Source organism: Chionomys nivalis, chromosome 9, assembly GCF_950005125.1.
Source record: "Chionomys nivalis chromosome 9, mChiNiv1.1, whole genome shotgun sequence".
In the NCBI taxonomy this organism is placed as follows: domain Eukaryota; kingdom Metazoa; phylum Chordata; class Mammalia; order Rodentia; family Cricetidae; genus Chionomys; species Chionomys nivalis.
Window position 1 is genome coordinate 23630001 of NC_080094.1, and position 15634 is coordinate 23645634.

The 15634-nt window shown below is 46.3% G+C and overlaps 1 protein-coding gene and 1 pseudogene across 3 annotated transcripts in view; one reads left to right on the plus strand and one right to left on the minus strand.

Annotated features, from left to right (window-relative positions):
- LOC130881427 (protein FAM162A-like) overlaps positions 1 to 3863 on the plus strand; it is a 32331-nt pseudogene extending 28468 nt beyond the window's left edge.
- Cbfa2t2 (CBFA2/RUNX1 partner transcriptional co-repressor 2) overlaps positions 1 to 4250 on the minus strand; it is a 98279-nt gene extending 94029 nt beyond the window's left edge. For all 3 annotated transcript variants that reach the window (XM_057780618.1, XM_057780617.1, XM_057780616.1), the window contains exon 1: positions 4088 to 4250. In XM_057780618.1, coding sequence (XP_057636601.1) covers positions 4088 to 4121 — 34 coding nt within the window. In that variant the 5' untranslated portion in view covers positions 4122 to 4250. The remainder of the gene's footprint in view (positions 1 to 4087) is intronic.
- Between the last annotated feature and the right edge of the window lie 11384 nt (positions 4251 to 15634).

Below are 15634 nucleotides of genomic sequence, written 5' to 3' on the forward strand. Positions count from 1 at the left end.
AAACAAAAAAAAGAGCTAGTTCTAGGACAGGCTCCAAAGCTACAGAGAAACCCTGTCTCGAAAAAACAAAGAGGACAAGTCTTACTCTTACACCCTTACATCTTTTTATAGTAATGAATGCCAGCCTGGTCTACAAAGCAAATTCCATTTTTTTTGTTGTTGTTGTTTTGTTTTTTGTTTTCACGGCAGGGTTTCTCTGTGTTGCTTTGGAGCCTGTTCTGGAACTAGCTCTTGTAGACCAGGCTGGTCTCGAACTCACAGAGATCCGCCTGCCTCTGCCTCCCGAGTGCTGGGATTAAAGACGTGCACCACCACCGCCCAGATTTTTTTTTTGTTTTTTTGTTTGTTTTTTGAGACAGGGTTTCTCTGTTTAACAGTTCTAGCTGTCCTAAAACCAGGTAGTTGACCAAGCTGGCCTTGAACCCACAGGTATCTGCCTTTCCCTGTCTCTCAAGTGCTGGAATTAAAGGCATTGTGCCACCGCCTACCTGGTTGGTATACTTTTTTTCAAGTGTATGAGTGAAGGGGTAAGAACCACTATAAAAGCTGGGCGATGGTGGCGCACGCCTTTAATCCCAGCACTCAGGAGGCAGAGGTAGGCGGATCTCTGTGAGTTCGAGACCAGCCTGGTCTACTGAGCTAGTTCCAGGACAGGCTCCAAAGCCACAGAGAAACCCTATCTCATGATGATCTCCATCCCAATGGCACCAGGATTAAGAGGCCCTGGCTGCTGTTGTTGTTGTTTGACTAGCACTGCCAGGAAAAAAATAAAGCGTAAAACAAATATTCATGCATTGTAGGCAAACAGCCATTCATCCCAATGGCATGAACACCAAAGGGTGAAGTGTTACCTATAGTTATTTCCCTAGGGACTCCTGACTGAGTTCTTTCCTACTTTCTTTCCCCAGGATTATAGTTAAAAACACTGGCCAGGGCCGGGTGGTGGTGGCGCACGCCTTTAATCCCAGCACTCAGGAGGCAGAGGCAGGCAGATCTCTTTGAGTTCGAGACCAGCCTGGTCTACAAGAGCTAGTTCCAGAACAGGCTCCAAAGCAACACAGAGAAACCCTGCCGTGAAAACCAAAATAAATAAATAAATAAATAAATAAATAAATAAATAAATAAATAAAAATAGAGCAATTAAATTACCTAGTGTACACTAGAGCCTGTGTTCCTTCAGCTGAAGGGAGTGTGTGGCATGCACCTTTAATCCCAGCACTCGGACTGCAGAGGCAGGCAGATCTCTTTTAATTCAAGGCCAGTCTGGTCTACAAGACCTAGTCTCAGAACAGCCAAGGATGGAAAGAAAAATGCTGTCTTGAAATACCAAAAAAATAAGAGAGAGAGAGAGAGAGAGAGAGAGAGAGAGAGAGAGAGAGAGAGAGAGAGAGAAAACTGAAGGTAAGCTTCTGGAGCAGCAGATGGTCAACACTGAGCCACTGAAAGGACACATGCCTATAATGCCATAGCTCTGAAGAAGTTGAGCAGGAGGTAGGCCTGGCCTAGGCCATGGTTATTGTAAGATCCTATTTTAATGAAAGAAAGCACTCAAACAAACGCATTTCAGTGTAATTTTTTAAAAAATTTATTTATTATATATACAGCATTCTGCCTGCACATATGCCTGTACTACAGGCAAGAGGGCCCCAGATCTCATTGCAGATGGTTGTGAGCCACCATGTGGTTGCTGGGAATTGAACTCAGAAAGAGATGCCAGTGCTCCTAACCTCTGAGCCATCTCTCCAGACCCAGCGTAATTTATTAAATGATTCTGAACTAAAGTAAAAATAGAGTAGGATATGACAGTGAACATCTGTATTCCCAGTATTCAGGAACTTAAGGCAAGATTAAGAGTTGGAGGTCATGCCAGGCATAGTATCACAACAACTTTGATCCCAGCACTCGGGGAGACAGAGGGAGGCAAATCTCTGTGAGTTCCAGGCCAGCCTGGTCTACAGAGCAAGTTCCAGAAAAACTAGGGCTGTTACAGAGAAGCCCTGTCTCAAAAAGAGAAAAAAGAAAAAAAAACAAACAAACAAACAAGAAAGCAACCTAGTTATATAACACACCAAAAAGTGGTACTTCTTGGCTTTTGTTGTTTTTCCAGACAGCCTCCCTACATAGCTTGGGCTGACCTCAATCTTACATCTCCCTGCCTGAGCCTCGTGAGTGCTGGGATTACATAGGCTTTCACCATACTCAACATGGAAATTTCTTAGGTCAGCTGGATCTAGTGACACTTGCCTGTATTCTTAGCTACTGTAAAACTGAGACAGAATTATAAGTTGGCTGGGCAACTTAGTAAAATCCAATCTGAAAATAAAGAAGGCTGGGGATACAATTCAGTATACAGCATAAAGTATAAGGCCCTAAATCCAATTCCCAATACTGCTAAGTAAATAAATTTAAATTCAGATAAAAGGTTGTTTCAGCCGAGCGATGGTGACACACGCCTTTAATCCTAGCACTCAGGAGGCAGAGGCAGGTAGCTCTCTGAGTTCGAGGCTCCAAAGCCACAGAGAAACCCTGTCTCGAAAAACCAAAAAAAAAAAAAAAAAAAAAAAAAAAGCTACAGTGAAACCCTGTTTCAAAAAACCAAAACAAACACAGGATGTTCCACTTTCCAAATACAATGGGATCTTTGCCAGACCTAAGGTTTACCTGGTCTGCCTCCACCATACCATCATGAGCAGCAACAGTACAGGACTACCAAGGGATTATCGGGTCAATCTATCTTGTATTTCTTCAGTTCAATGTGGATGAGCGCCCAAGAATGAGGCTGTATAAAAACCTCCCTTTTAAGTGCTCAAGAACGAGGCTCTGGGAGTAGGGCACAGAGTTTGCAATACCTCTCATTTTATCTTCTGCACAAGGGACATGCTCAAATAACTCGTTTTAGTCTTCATTTACTTCTTAGGTTTTTTTACTTTTTTTTGAGACAGGGCCCCACTATATAGCCCTGACTGGCCTGGTACTGGCTGTGTAGATCAAACTCAGTGATCCACCTGCCCCAAAAGTGCCTCAAAAACCTCTTTTTAGTCTGTCATTCAGCATCAACAAAAGAAAATCCACAGAACAGTTTACGTGAGTCTCCTCTCAAACTCAAATCCAGAATCTACTTTGTTGCCATATCCTCCCGGCCTAGAGTGATACTTTGTACTTAAGAGATGATTTAATAAATATTAAATGAATCGAATGCAATACGCCTGCTGCTCAAGTAATGTTGACTATTACTGCTATTTTAATGACAATTAAGTTTTTATTGTTCTTATTAAACGATACCATCCCTCCTGCAAGGATCTTACAATTCTAGAAAAACGTCGGATACATGAAAGGGCAAAACGGGGGTAAGAATAAAAACACAACTGGGTGACTCTGTAGGACTAGGCAAAGACATCTAAAAAAAATACACAACTAAATTCTAATTTCAGACTTTTCCGAGGTGCACACAGAATGGTTTATCACACTTCTGTGATGTGCAACTGTGTGTGGAGGGCGATCTACTGGGCTCACTAAACCCAACTACAGCAATTCAGAGAACGTTCCTCACAACCCATTTTTCAGACAGAGCAACTGAGACTCTTCCAGGATCGCCAAGGTCATACCCTGTACACGGGGAAAGCCGGGATGTGAACCCAAGCTGTCCGACCCCAGAGCCTGCACTCAACAGGCCCCTCCGGAACACCAGCCCCGCGTCTTCCAACATCTACCACACGTCGCTCCAAATCCAGCGTGCCTACGGTTTCCCCGGACCGGACTTTCGGCCCCGATGCCGCGAAAACAAAACAATACTTCTCTCGCGGCCAGTCCACAGGGCGCCCGCCAGGCCTGAGATCCAAGGCCGCTCCGCACAGTCCCGCTAGCACCCGGAGCCCCGCGCCCCGCCGCGCCGCAGGAAGCATCGGGGTGGTCCCGAGAGCCCGCGAAGGCCCGGAGAGTCGCGTGACCTTGGATATAGCACCCTACTCCCGGCCTCAGTTTCCCCGCGCGGGCCTCCCACCGGGGGCCTCTGCGGAGCCTCGCGCCTGTGGAGCAGCAGGCCCCTCCACACACACCCCTCAGCCGCCCGCCTTCCCGCTCCACTTACGCTGGAAGGCGGCTGCTCCGGGGACGCCCACCATCGCGGAGCGCAGCCTGCCGCGAGCGCCACCCGCTTCGACCCACCGCCCGAGTCCTCCGCAGGCGCAGGCCGGGACCTGCACCCGCCGAACTCGCCCGCACTAGCGCCGCCGCCGCCGTTAGGCCGCGCGCCGCCCCGCCCCCGGACGGCCCCGGCACGCCCCCGCCGCGCACTCCCGCGCCCGGACCAACGCACGCGGAAGCCCGGCCCGAGGGCGCTCACGCGAAGCACCACCTCCCGGCCCGGCCCGCCCCTTCCGCACCAGGCTGCGTCCTATCCTGGAGCGGCCTGCACCTCAGACCCGCCTCCCGCGCGCAGCGAGCGGCCGGCACGTAATCGCCCTTCTCCGAGCTCCAGTCTTCCGGATGTGGCCTGGGCGGCCACTTAGGGGCGGGGGCGGAGTCCTGGGGCGGGGCTTTGGGGGAGGGCGTCTTCAGGTGCAGGCCTAGATGCCTTTATGGTTGTATTGGGTGACAAGTTGTTCTTCTCCCCCCTTTTATTTGCTTGTTTGTTTTTACATTGATTTATTGCATTTGTGCGCGTGTATGTGTTTGGGCGCGTGCATTCCAAGGTGTGCGTGTGACTGTCAGAGGACAAGTTGGGGGCATGCCCTCGTTCCACCCTATTGGTCCAGCTGATCAAACTTCATGCATCAGGCTTGTAGCAAGCATCTTTGCCAGCTGAGCCATCTTGCAGCAAACCCTTTTAGGCTATAAGAATCTAAATGTTTGCCGGGCGGTGGTGGCGCACGCCTTTAATCCCAGCACTCGGGAGGCAGAGGCAGGCGGATCTCTGTGAGTTCGAGACCAGCCTGGTCTACAAGAGCTAGTTCCAGGACAGGCTCCAAAAAACCACAGAGAAACCCTGTCTCGAAAAACCAAAAAAAAAAAAAAAAGAATCTAAATGTTTGCCGGGCGGTGGTGGCGCACGCCTTTAATCCCAGCACTCGGGAGGCAGAGGCAGGCGGATCTCTGTGAGTTCGAGACCAGCCTGGTTCTACAGAACTAGTTCCAGGACAGGCTCCAAAGCCACAGAGAAACCCTGTCTCGAAAAACCAAAAAAAAAAAAAAGAAGAATCTAAATGTTTGGCCGGGCGGTGGTGGCGCACGCCTTTAATCCCAGCACTCGGGAGGCAGAGGCAGGCGGATCTCTGTGAGTTCGAGACCAGCCTGGTGGTCTACAAGAGCTAGTTCCAGGACAGGCTCCAAAACCACAGAGAAACCCTGTCTCAAAAAAAAAAAAAAAAAAAAAAAAAAAAAAAAAAGAATCTAAATGTTTAATATAACTAATAGCTGTCATAATTGATTTCTGTATAGTGGGGTTTTGTGTGTGTTTGTGGGAAGAGTGGCACATATATATGTGTGTATATATGTTGTATATATGTGATATATATGTGTATATATATGTGTGTGTGTATATATATATATGTTGTAATTTTTTTTTTTTTGGTCTGTTTTTGGTTTTTCGCGACGGTTTCCCTATGTAGCCCCAGCTCTCCTGGAATTTGCTCTGTAGACCAGGCTGGCCTCAAACTCAAGAGGTCCGCTGCCTCTGCTAGGATTTAAAGGCAAAGGCGAGCATCACCCTTGACTTGTTTCACTTTGGTTTTTTTTTGTTTTGTTTTGTTTTTTTTTTTGGTTTTTTCGAGACAGGGTTTCTCTGTGGTTTTGGAGCCTGTTCTGGAACTAGCTCTTGTAGACCAGGCTGGTCTCGAACTCACAAAGATCCGCCTGCCTCTGCCTCCCGAGTGCTGTTGTTTCACTTTGTTGAAACAAGATCTTAGTGTACGTACGTTTGACCGGCTTGAACTCACTCACCTAGACCAGGCTATCCCCGTAAGCCATACACCTGCCTCTGCCTCCCAAATGCTGTATTGCAACACCAACAGGCCTCATAAATTGTTTTGTTTCCAATAAAGGTTCTGTTTTGTATCTCTAGCTGGCCTGGAACACACCGTGTAGTTCATGATGGTATGGAATGCTCACCAATCTGCCTTCCTCAGCCACCCAAGTGGGATTAAAAATAGGCACTACTAGCCAGTCTTCAAAGGCATCTCAAAAATCAAAAAAAAAGAAGAAAGAAAATCAAAACAAGCAAACAAACTCATAGTAAACAAAGAAAGTACTCTGAGTGTAGGATGTTACTTTGAGCCACTCTGCCATCCTGTCTCTCAAAGACTCAAAATTATATTTCAGGAATTATTCAATGTTTCAAAAATTATAATTCAGAAATTACAACTAAAATGAAAGGACTAGAGCTATGACTCACCAATTAAGAGCACTGGCTGCTCTTCCAGAGGACCCAGGTTCAATTTCCAGCACCCACATGGCAGCTCATAGTCTGTAGCTCTAGTTCCAGAGACCCCACACCCTCACACAGACGTATATACAGGCAAAATAGCACACCAGTGCACATAAAAGAAAAACTTAAGAAGATACCAAAAATGAAGCCAGCCTGGCATGGTGGGCACACACCTGTAATCCCAACCCTTGAGAAACTGAAGCAAAAGAAATGCCAATTCAAGACCAGCCTGGGCCACGTAGTGAGAACCCTGTCTCAATAAAACAAGGTCAGACATGGTGGCCCACAGCTGTCCGCCAGCACTTGAGCAGTGGAGGCAGGAGATTCAAGGTTATTCTCACCAATAGAGTGAGTTCAAGGCCAACTGGGTGAACTGCAGTGACATTTGCCAGGTAAAGTGGTACGTACAAACACACACACACACACACACACACACACACACACCATCCCAACAATTAGGAGGCAGAAACAGGCAGTTTGAGTTCGAGGTCAGCCTGGTCTACACAGCAAGTTCCAGGACAGCCAGGGATACACAGAGAAACCCTGTCTCAAACAAACAAAAAGTTATAGGTTTAGATAGACCTAGGAAATGGAAATTGCTTGTTCATTCGTTTGTTTGTCGTTTTTTGTTTGTTTGTTTGTTTGTTTTGTAAGATTACCACTCTGTTTCCCAGACTGGCCTGGAACTAACTCTTCACAAGTCCCTTGTCAGCCTCCCAAATTCTGAGATTCCAGATCTGATCACACAAGCTGGATGTTTTTCTTCTTCCTTCCCCCACTCCCCGCAGTGTCTTCAGTGGCAAGAAGAGTAAAGATGGGCAGCAGAGAGGAGTGAATGCTGCCTGCCATCTGCCCAGGCCCTGCAACTTCCGCTAATGGGTTATAAGCTCAAGGCCAGACCAGCTGACAGTGAGAGAAACCACTTAAAGACGCGTGGAGTAACTTCTTCTAAGTAATGTTCCTTATTGAAACACTGCTGGCACTTTATTTACTTATGTATTTATTTATGATAGTGGTGGTTGGTTGATTGGCTTGTGGATTGGTCCTGAAACGGGATTTCCTATGCCTGGCACTGGGCTAGAACTCACTTACTGTGTAACCTAGGAAGAGAACGCCTTTGAGTGCCTTATCCTCTAGGCTCTACTTCCCAAGTTCTGAAGTAGACATACCATCAGGTCCAGATTTTCGTCATTATTATTATTACGTTTGATCATTGTTTCCCCATATAGCTCTGGCTGGCTTACTACTTGCCATGTGGCTCAGGATCGGGAATTCACAGCCATCCCCGTTTCAGTCTCCTAAAGAATTACAGGTGTGTTCCACTGCACCCAACTCCTTCACACTCCACAAAGCCTATCTATCACAGAAATATTTGCTGTGAGAGCGACTCTTCAGAAAAACAAACCCTTTCTCCAAAAGGTCGGTGGTGGCGCACGCCTATAATCCCACCATTCGGAAGGCAGAAGCAGGTGGATCTCTGTGCCTTTGAGGCCAGCCTCATCTACAAAGTGAGTTCTGGGACAGCCAGAGCTGTTACACAGAGTAACCCTGTCTCGAAAAACAAAAAGAAGATTACGAAGAAAATGAATCACCTTAAAAACATTTTTCATTTTAAGACAGTTTCGTTAGTCTGGAGAGCTGGTTTCAGAATAATTTTGTAGTTCAGTCTAGGCTTAAACTGTACTTTTTAAAAAAATAATTTATTTAATGTGGATTGATGTTTTGGTCCTCTAGAACTGGAGTTAGAGACAGTTGTGAGCCACATGTGGGTGCTAGAATTGAACCCAGGTCCTCTGGAAGAGCAGATAGTGCTCTTTTAACCGCTGAACCATCTCTCCAGCCCTAGGCTTAAATTTTTAATCCTACTGCCTTAGCCACGTTAGTGCTGGTATTGCAAAGCTGCAATGCCACATGAGAAATAGAGATCAGGATGGTCCTGTTTTATCTACCACTTAATTTGATAGGCTTTATCAAATTTAATCAGAAGCATATGTACCCAAAGGTATATGGGAACTATATCAGAGAAACCAGACCCCAAAACTTATCAAACACACCAGACCAAGGAATGATGCAACTCCTTCCTGGGTCATACAATGGGAGGGGGGGAGCTCCTTTGGTTAAGACTTTACCCATCATCAAGCTATCCCCAAGCAATAACTTCCTGATTCTGTCTCCAGTATTCCAGGGGTTTTAGCTTATATGATCTGCTTGACAAAGCCAACTCAAGTTATCTTTTCTGGAGACCTAGTAATCTTAGAACTCACTCACCAACCGCACCACCACGTTACCACCTGTCTTATACTTTAAGTCAGAATCTACCGGGGCTGAAGAGATGGCTCAGCGGTTAAGAGTACTGATTGTTCTTCCAGAGGAGCTGGGTTCAATTCCCAGCACCCACGTGGTTGCTCACAACTGTCTGTAACTCCAGTTCCAAGGGATCCAACACCATCACACAGACATATATGCAGGCAAAACACAAATGCACATCAAATAAGAATAAATTGAATACAGCCTGGTCTACAAGAGCTAGTTCCAGGACAGGAACCAAAAAGCTACGGAGAAACCCTGTCTCGAAAATCAAAAAAAAAAAAAAAAAAAGAATAATTTGAATAAACAGAATCTACCAGTGTAGCCCTGTCTGGCCAGATAGTAACTATAATCCAGCAGGCTGGCCTAGAATTTAATGCGCTTGCCTCTGCCTCTCAAATACTGGAATTACAAATGTGAAATACTCCCCCACTGCCCTCTGTTTAGCATCTGGAACCACCCCAGAGCTTCAACACCCCATACTGGAACTATTGCAACATTAGTTGTTATATTAACCTAAGCACCTACAATAACTCCACTAGCATCTATCAGCTCCCTGCTTTATGCCTTTCCTAAGGCACCTCTTAACCCTGTGGCCTCTTTCACCCATTGTTGGCCATTCTGTAATATAATCCTTGTGTGTATTATATGATCTGAAAATTAGCATCAATAATTAAGATTGGACCAGGGGTGGTTATCTTTGCCCTTTAAGCCCATCACTTTTTAGGCAGAGGCAGGCAGATATCTGTGAATTTAAGGCCAGCCTAGTCAACATAGAGAATTCTAGGTCTGCCAGGGTTATGTAGAGAGACTAAACTAATAATAATAATAATAATAAAGATTGAAAAAACCTATATTTGCCAATGGTTAGAAGAACTAAAGAAAACCCAGACTATTAGACAAATTCGAGGCTGCAGAAATATCTAGTGGTAGAAAGCTGGCTTAGCACAAAAACCTGTGTTTAATCCTTGAAACCACAAAAAGAAAAAGCGTTTGCCAGGTATGGTGGTACATGTGGGTGTAGGCAGGAAGATCAAGAGTTCGAAGTCATCCTCTGATACTATTGAGTTTGGTGCCTATATATACCACATGGGACTCTGCCTCGAAGCAAGCAAGAACAGGTTTTCATTAAGTTGGTCAGGCTGGCCTTGAATTCATCCTCCTTACTCCTCCTTGAGAGTAACTGGGATTACAGGCAGGCATGTCCCATGGTTTTTGCAACGCTGGGGATGGAATCCAGGGCTTGGTGCTAGACACGCTCTCTACCAACTAATGTACATTCCCAGCTCCTAACGAGCTTTTCGTTTCCTTGGTCATGCCTCTATGACACTGAGAGGACCAGGAGGCACTGGGCAAGGTGGACAGGCTTCCCTGCTGCATGCTTGAGATCAAAGAATGGTTTCTGGAGCCTGAGGCAAAAGAAAACATAAAAAGTTTCAGTTCAGCCCAAAGGACTCTGGTTTACACCCCGAACACACACATATATACACACAGAGACATGCAACACCCCCTTCCTTCTAAACAAATGTGTCAGACACTCAGATTTCTTTTTTTCCCCGAAACAGGGTTTCTCTGTATTTTTTGGAGCTTGCTCTCTAGTCCCAGACTAGACTTGAACTCACAGAGATTCACCTGTTTCTGCCTCCCGAGAGCTGGGATTAAAGGCATGCGCCACCACTGCCTGGCTCAGATGCTCTTAAAGGAGAAAGACCCAGAAAGTCAGAGTCTCCTCAAAGAATGTATAAAAGGCTCATTTATGCAGGACAGGGTGTCGCAGCAGACCTCATCTATACAACTGAATCTCCCAGGGTGCTTGCCTTATAAAATGGGCTCAAAGTGAGAGAAATTTTTTTATTCTGTCAGAGGTAGCTAGCCTTGCCAGATGAGGGGCAGGGAATCAATCCCAACATTTGAAAGACAGAGACAGGCAGATCTCTGTGAGTTCCAGGCCAGCCTGGGTTACACGAAGAAAGCCTGTTTCAAAAAACAAAACAAAAAAGGTTGCAAGGTTTCTAACTTTCCAAGGACCAATATTATTCCATAATTCTCTACCACCTTGTAAAACTTTTATGTAAATCTTTTAAATCTCCCTACGTGGTAAAATTTTCATTTACACAAACTACCCCCATTATTTGCTATGCTAGGGTATCCCAGAGCCTTGAGCACGCTAGGCAAACACTCTATTACCATTCCACACAGCCTGTCACTGAACACCAGAGACTGTCCTCAGCATTGGGAAAACAACAGTCTTAGACAAAATCCCTTCCCTACAGGGCATCTTTTTTTTTCAAGACAGGGTTTCTCTGTTTAGCCTTAACTATCCTGGAAGTTGCTCTGTAAACCAGGCTGGTCTGGAACTCAGAGATCCACCTGCCTCTGCTTCCTGAGTTCTGGGATTAAAGGTGTGCACCACCACTAGGCTAAGAGACTCTTTTCTAAGGAGCTGGCATTTATAACACTGAAACCTAAAGATGATAATAACAGAGATGCCAAGTTTGGAGAGAGTAGTAGAAACTGAAGGCCCTGAGGCAGGACCATTCATAGAACACAAAGGAAACTGGTAAAGGGCCAGAGACTTGGAAGGGAACTAGAGATAGTGTGGGATCTGTTGCACCTTAATAAGGACTTTAGCTTTGTTCTAAGTCAATTTTGCAGCCACCAGATAGTTTGAGATCTCTCCTATGGGAGAGGGCATACTAGAGATGGCAAAGGCCGGATATTGCTAGAGTAATGCTCAAAGCCGGGTAGAGCTGTTGAGATTTGAAAAGCAAGTGAATTTCAGATCTACTCTGAAGGTGGAGGCAGCCGAGTTTGCCAAGGATTTATGTGGGACACACCAGAATTGTAGCTGGGCATAATGGCCAGTCAGCACTCAAAAGACTGAGGCAGGAGGATTACAGTATGTTTAAGGCTAGCCAAAATTATAGTGAGACCCTATCTCAAGCAAAACAAAATAAAAGATTTGAAGCCTGAATATCCGGAAGGATGGAGTAGCCACCTGCTGAGTGGGGATTAGCAGGAGCAGGGTTTAGGCATAGACATACACTTTCGGATGGCAAGAGATGGCCACACGGCTATAAAGACATCACTGTTGTGGTTGCTGACCCTTGCTTCTCTCCAGAGGTGAGGTGGGGCCACAGTGGATGTGGGCGCCTCTAACCTGAAATAGGCTAGACGAGACCCACACTTACTTTCCACAGCTTGTGCCGCAGCTGGGTCTCAGCCCTTGGCAGATTGCCAATCCTCCCCCACCCCCTCTCCTCCCAGCGCATTCCATCTGGCACACCTTCCCCAGGTGTCAGCTGGGCTGTAAACCGCTCATCCCAGAGGGAGGGGTGACCTTAAACTGTCTGTGAGTGGGGGGCGGGGAAGGGGGGGGAGCGACGACAGGGTTCGTACACAGTTCCCTAAACCCTTCCTTCCTCACTCACCTCTGGGCACTGGAGGCTCCAGCTGAGGCCAAAGACAGAGTTGGGTGCAGTTGTTTGCTTTATAAGAACAATAATTGAGCCCACCCCATTGGTGCTCCAGGGCACGGCTCCACACCTGTTCTCCACCCTCTGTCCAGGTGCAAGCCTGCCTTGCGGAGAACAAAAGAACACCTACTCACCAAGGTCATTACCTTGATGGGGGGGTAGGGAGGAGGGCTGGAGAAGGAAGATCTCTATTCAAGAAAGAGAAATTAGTTGAATTAAAAGGTTTGAGTCAGTCTCAGCCAGCAGAACTTTCTGAAATGGGTAATTTTTACCCATACTGCTTAGTATGAGAGTCCCTATAGGTTTGGTTTCTTTTTATTTTTAGACAGATGTAGTCCTGGATGACCTGGAAACACGCACTCTGGCCTCGACACGTGAGACCTGTGACAGTCTTCTTGCCACTGCCTAAGTGCTGAGATTGCTAGTGTGTGTGTGTGTGTGTGTGTGTGTGTGAGTGATAATGGAATTCAGGGACTATGCACATACACAGCTACACTCCCAGCCCTTACATGTGGCTATTGAGCATTTAATATGTGGCTGCCAGGCTAGAGATGGAGCTCTGGAGCTAGCCTGGGTTACATTGAGACCCTGGAATAAAAAAAAAAAAAAAAAAAAAAGGCAAATAAGGCACTCTATGTGCATTTGGTGCCTATAGCTGAGGCTCCAAAGTACTAAACTTAACTTTAGTTTAAATAGCCAAATGTGCCTAGTGGCCCAAGATTTGGACAGCACACCTGCCCTGTTATCACAGATAGCTGGAGGTAGAGGCAGGAGTTGCATAGGGAGTTCCAAACTAGCCCAGGTTAAAAAATCGAATTACCGGAATAAACAAACCCAAAGGACTGGTAGGGCTCTACATCAGCCAAGCCCTCCCCAAGAGAATGGGCTATGCAAATTGCGAAGAATGCAAATCAGTCAACTGATTTGAGGGACAAAAGCCCAGACCCTGTAATCACACTAGGATTCTCTCTGGGCTACTCGCTAGATGAGAGACAGGGAGGATCCAGGGAGGAGGCCTTTTAGAGGTGGTGTGGGGCCTAACCAGCTGGTGTCGGCGACCCAAGACATCAGCTGGCTGGCGGGCTGGCGGACTGAGACAATGGGCAGGGGTCTGGCCGGAACCTGCCTCCCTTGGCGCCGGGTCTTCCCCCGGACCCTGGCCAGCTGCCGTGGGCACTTTCTCTGGTCTCTGCTAAGGCTTGAGGGGCGAGATCTTGCAATGGGAGTGTGTGTGTGTTGGGGGGGGGAGGGTTGTTAAGAAGCATAAAGGATGCTGGAAAAGTCTAAGTGAAATGGCCCGGGATGTGAGTGGGGGCTGCGGGGGTGGGGGTGGGAATGAGGGTGTAAAACAGGGGCGGTTAGGAGCCTTTAAGAAGGTCTCCAGTGTAACAGACTTTGCCCTGGAGGATTTGCATATGCCCTTCTTTTTGCAACTCCCAAAGTCCCGCTGGTCATAGTAATAATAATCATTATCAACAATAGCAATCCCGCGTGTAATGCAGAGCCCTCCTGGCTGGAGTTGAGGGCTTGTCTCAGTTAATCCTCATGATCGCTTTGGGAGCCAAGGTCTTTTATTATTACCCTTTTGCAAAGGAGAAGCCCCAGGCTCTGAACGGTTAAGGGACTTCCCAGCATCACTGAAGTGGAGGAGAAAAAAAGTGTTTCTTGTCCACCTGAGACCCTCATACTTCCTAAAGCTTTATCTGTACTGAAGAGCCCCCCCCAGACCTTTCTGTCCCTGGGAGAGTTAAGTAAAGGTCAAACTTTAGTGTAAGAACTTTACTTGGACAAGTTCCAGTTGCTGTCTGAGGCTCCTGTGTACACCTGAGAGCTGTGACACAGAGGGGCCACAAACCCCATGGCTGGCACAGCTTATTTTTTTTTAATGTGTTACTTTGTTGAAGAAAAAGGAGTTTAAGGCTGGAGAGATGGCTCAGCCGTTAAAGGCTAGGCTCACAACCAGAATATAAAAAAAAGAAGTTTAGGGCTTGGAGAGATGGCTCAGCAGTTAAGACCACACTGGCTGCTCTTCCAGAGGACCCGGGGTTCAATTCCTAGCACTCACATGACAGCTCACAACTGTCTGTAACTCCAAGATCTGACACCCTCACACAGACACATGCAGGCAAAACACCAATGCACATAAAAATAAATACATTATTTAAAAAAAAAAAAGACAGAAAAAGAAGTTTAACCTGGACGTGGAGGCCCTTCATGATCACAAGCTTTGTTATATTACAGTTAAGACAGCTATGCCAGTGGCAGGTGGATCTCTGTGAGTTCGAGGCCAGCCTGCTCTACATAGCTAGTTCTGGAACAGCCATAGTTACATAGTGAGACTCTTTCTCAAAACAACAACAACAAGCCGGGCGATGGTGGCGCACACCTTTAATCCCAGCACTCGGGAGGCAGAGGCAGGTGGATCTCTGTGAGTTCGAGACCAGCCTGGTCTACAGAGCTAGTTCCAGGACAGGCTCCAAAGCCACAGAGAAACCCTGTCTCGAAAAACCAAAAAAAAAAAAAAAAAAAAAACATAATAATAATAATAAAAGGAATTTAAAGAATGAGAGCCATTTTTGTTCTTATAGAGGACCTGGGTTCAATTTCTAACACCCACATGGCAAATCATAACCCTCTCTAATTCCAGCTTCAGGGGATCCAGTGCCTTCTGGCCTCCACGGGTACCAGGTTCACACACTCGTAGTACACATGCATACATGCAGCAAGCATTCATACATGTAAAAGAATAAATACTTTTAAAACAAAAAGTAGTTTGTTTACCCTTATGTAGCTACCTTCTTCAGAAGAGGGGTTGTGAACCCCCAAAGTATTGGTTTCTCAAGGTCTTCCTTCTTGCATCCTAGTGAGTTACATGAGACACAGTCTCAAAAAACAAAACAAATTCCAGAATAAGTTTCTGCCCCAGTGGAGTTTTTTGCATTGTAGTAGAGGAGCCAGGAAGAAATGCAGTTGTCACACACACACACACACACACACACACACGTCTATATATAGGTTATTTCTGTCTATTTGCCATCTGCTTTAATTTCTCCATGCTGTTGAAAAACACTTAAAAATTTAACAACTGGGAGCCTGGAAAGATGACTCAGTAGTTAAGAGCACTAGCTGCTCATCTCGAGGACCTGGATTCAATTCCCAGCAACCATATGGTGGCTCACAACCACCATCGTGAGATCTGGTGCCCTCTTCTGGCCTGTAGGCATACATGCAGATAGAACACTGTATACATAATAAATCTTAAAAAAAAAAAAAAAAAAAAAAAAAGAAGTCCTAGGCCACTTTTGCTGTACAGAGCATGTTCAAAGCCAGCCTAAACTACGTGAGCGCCGCTGTTGCTCTTCCAGTTTGGTTCTCAACCCTATAATGGGCAGCTCTGAGCAGCTCACATGCTTGCAACTCCAGCTCCAGA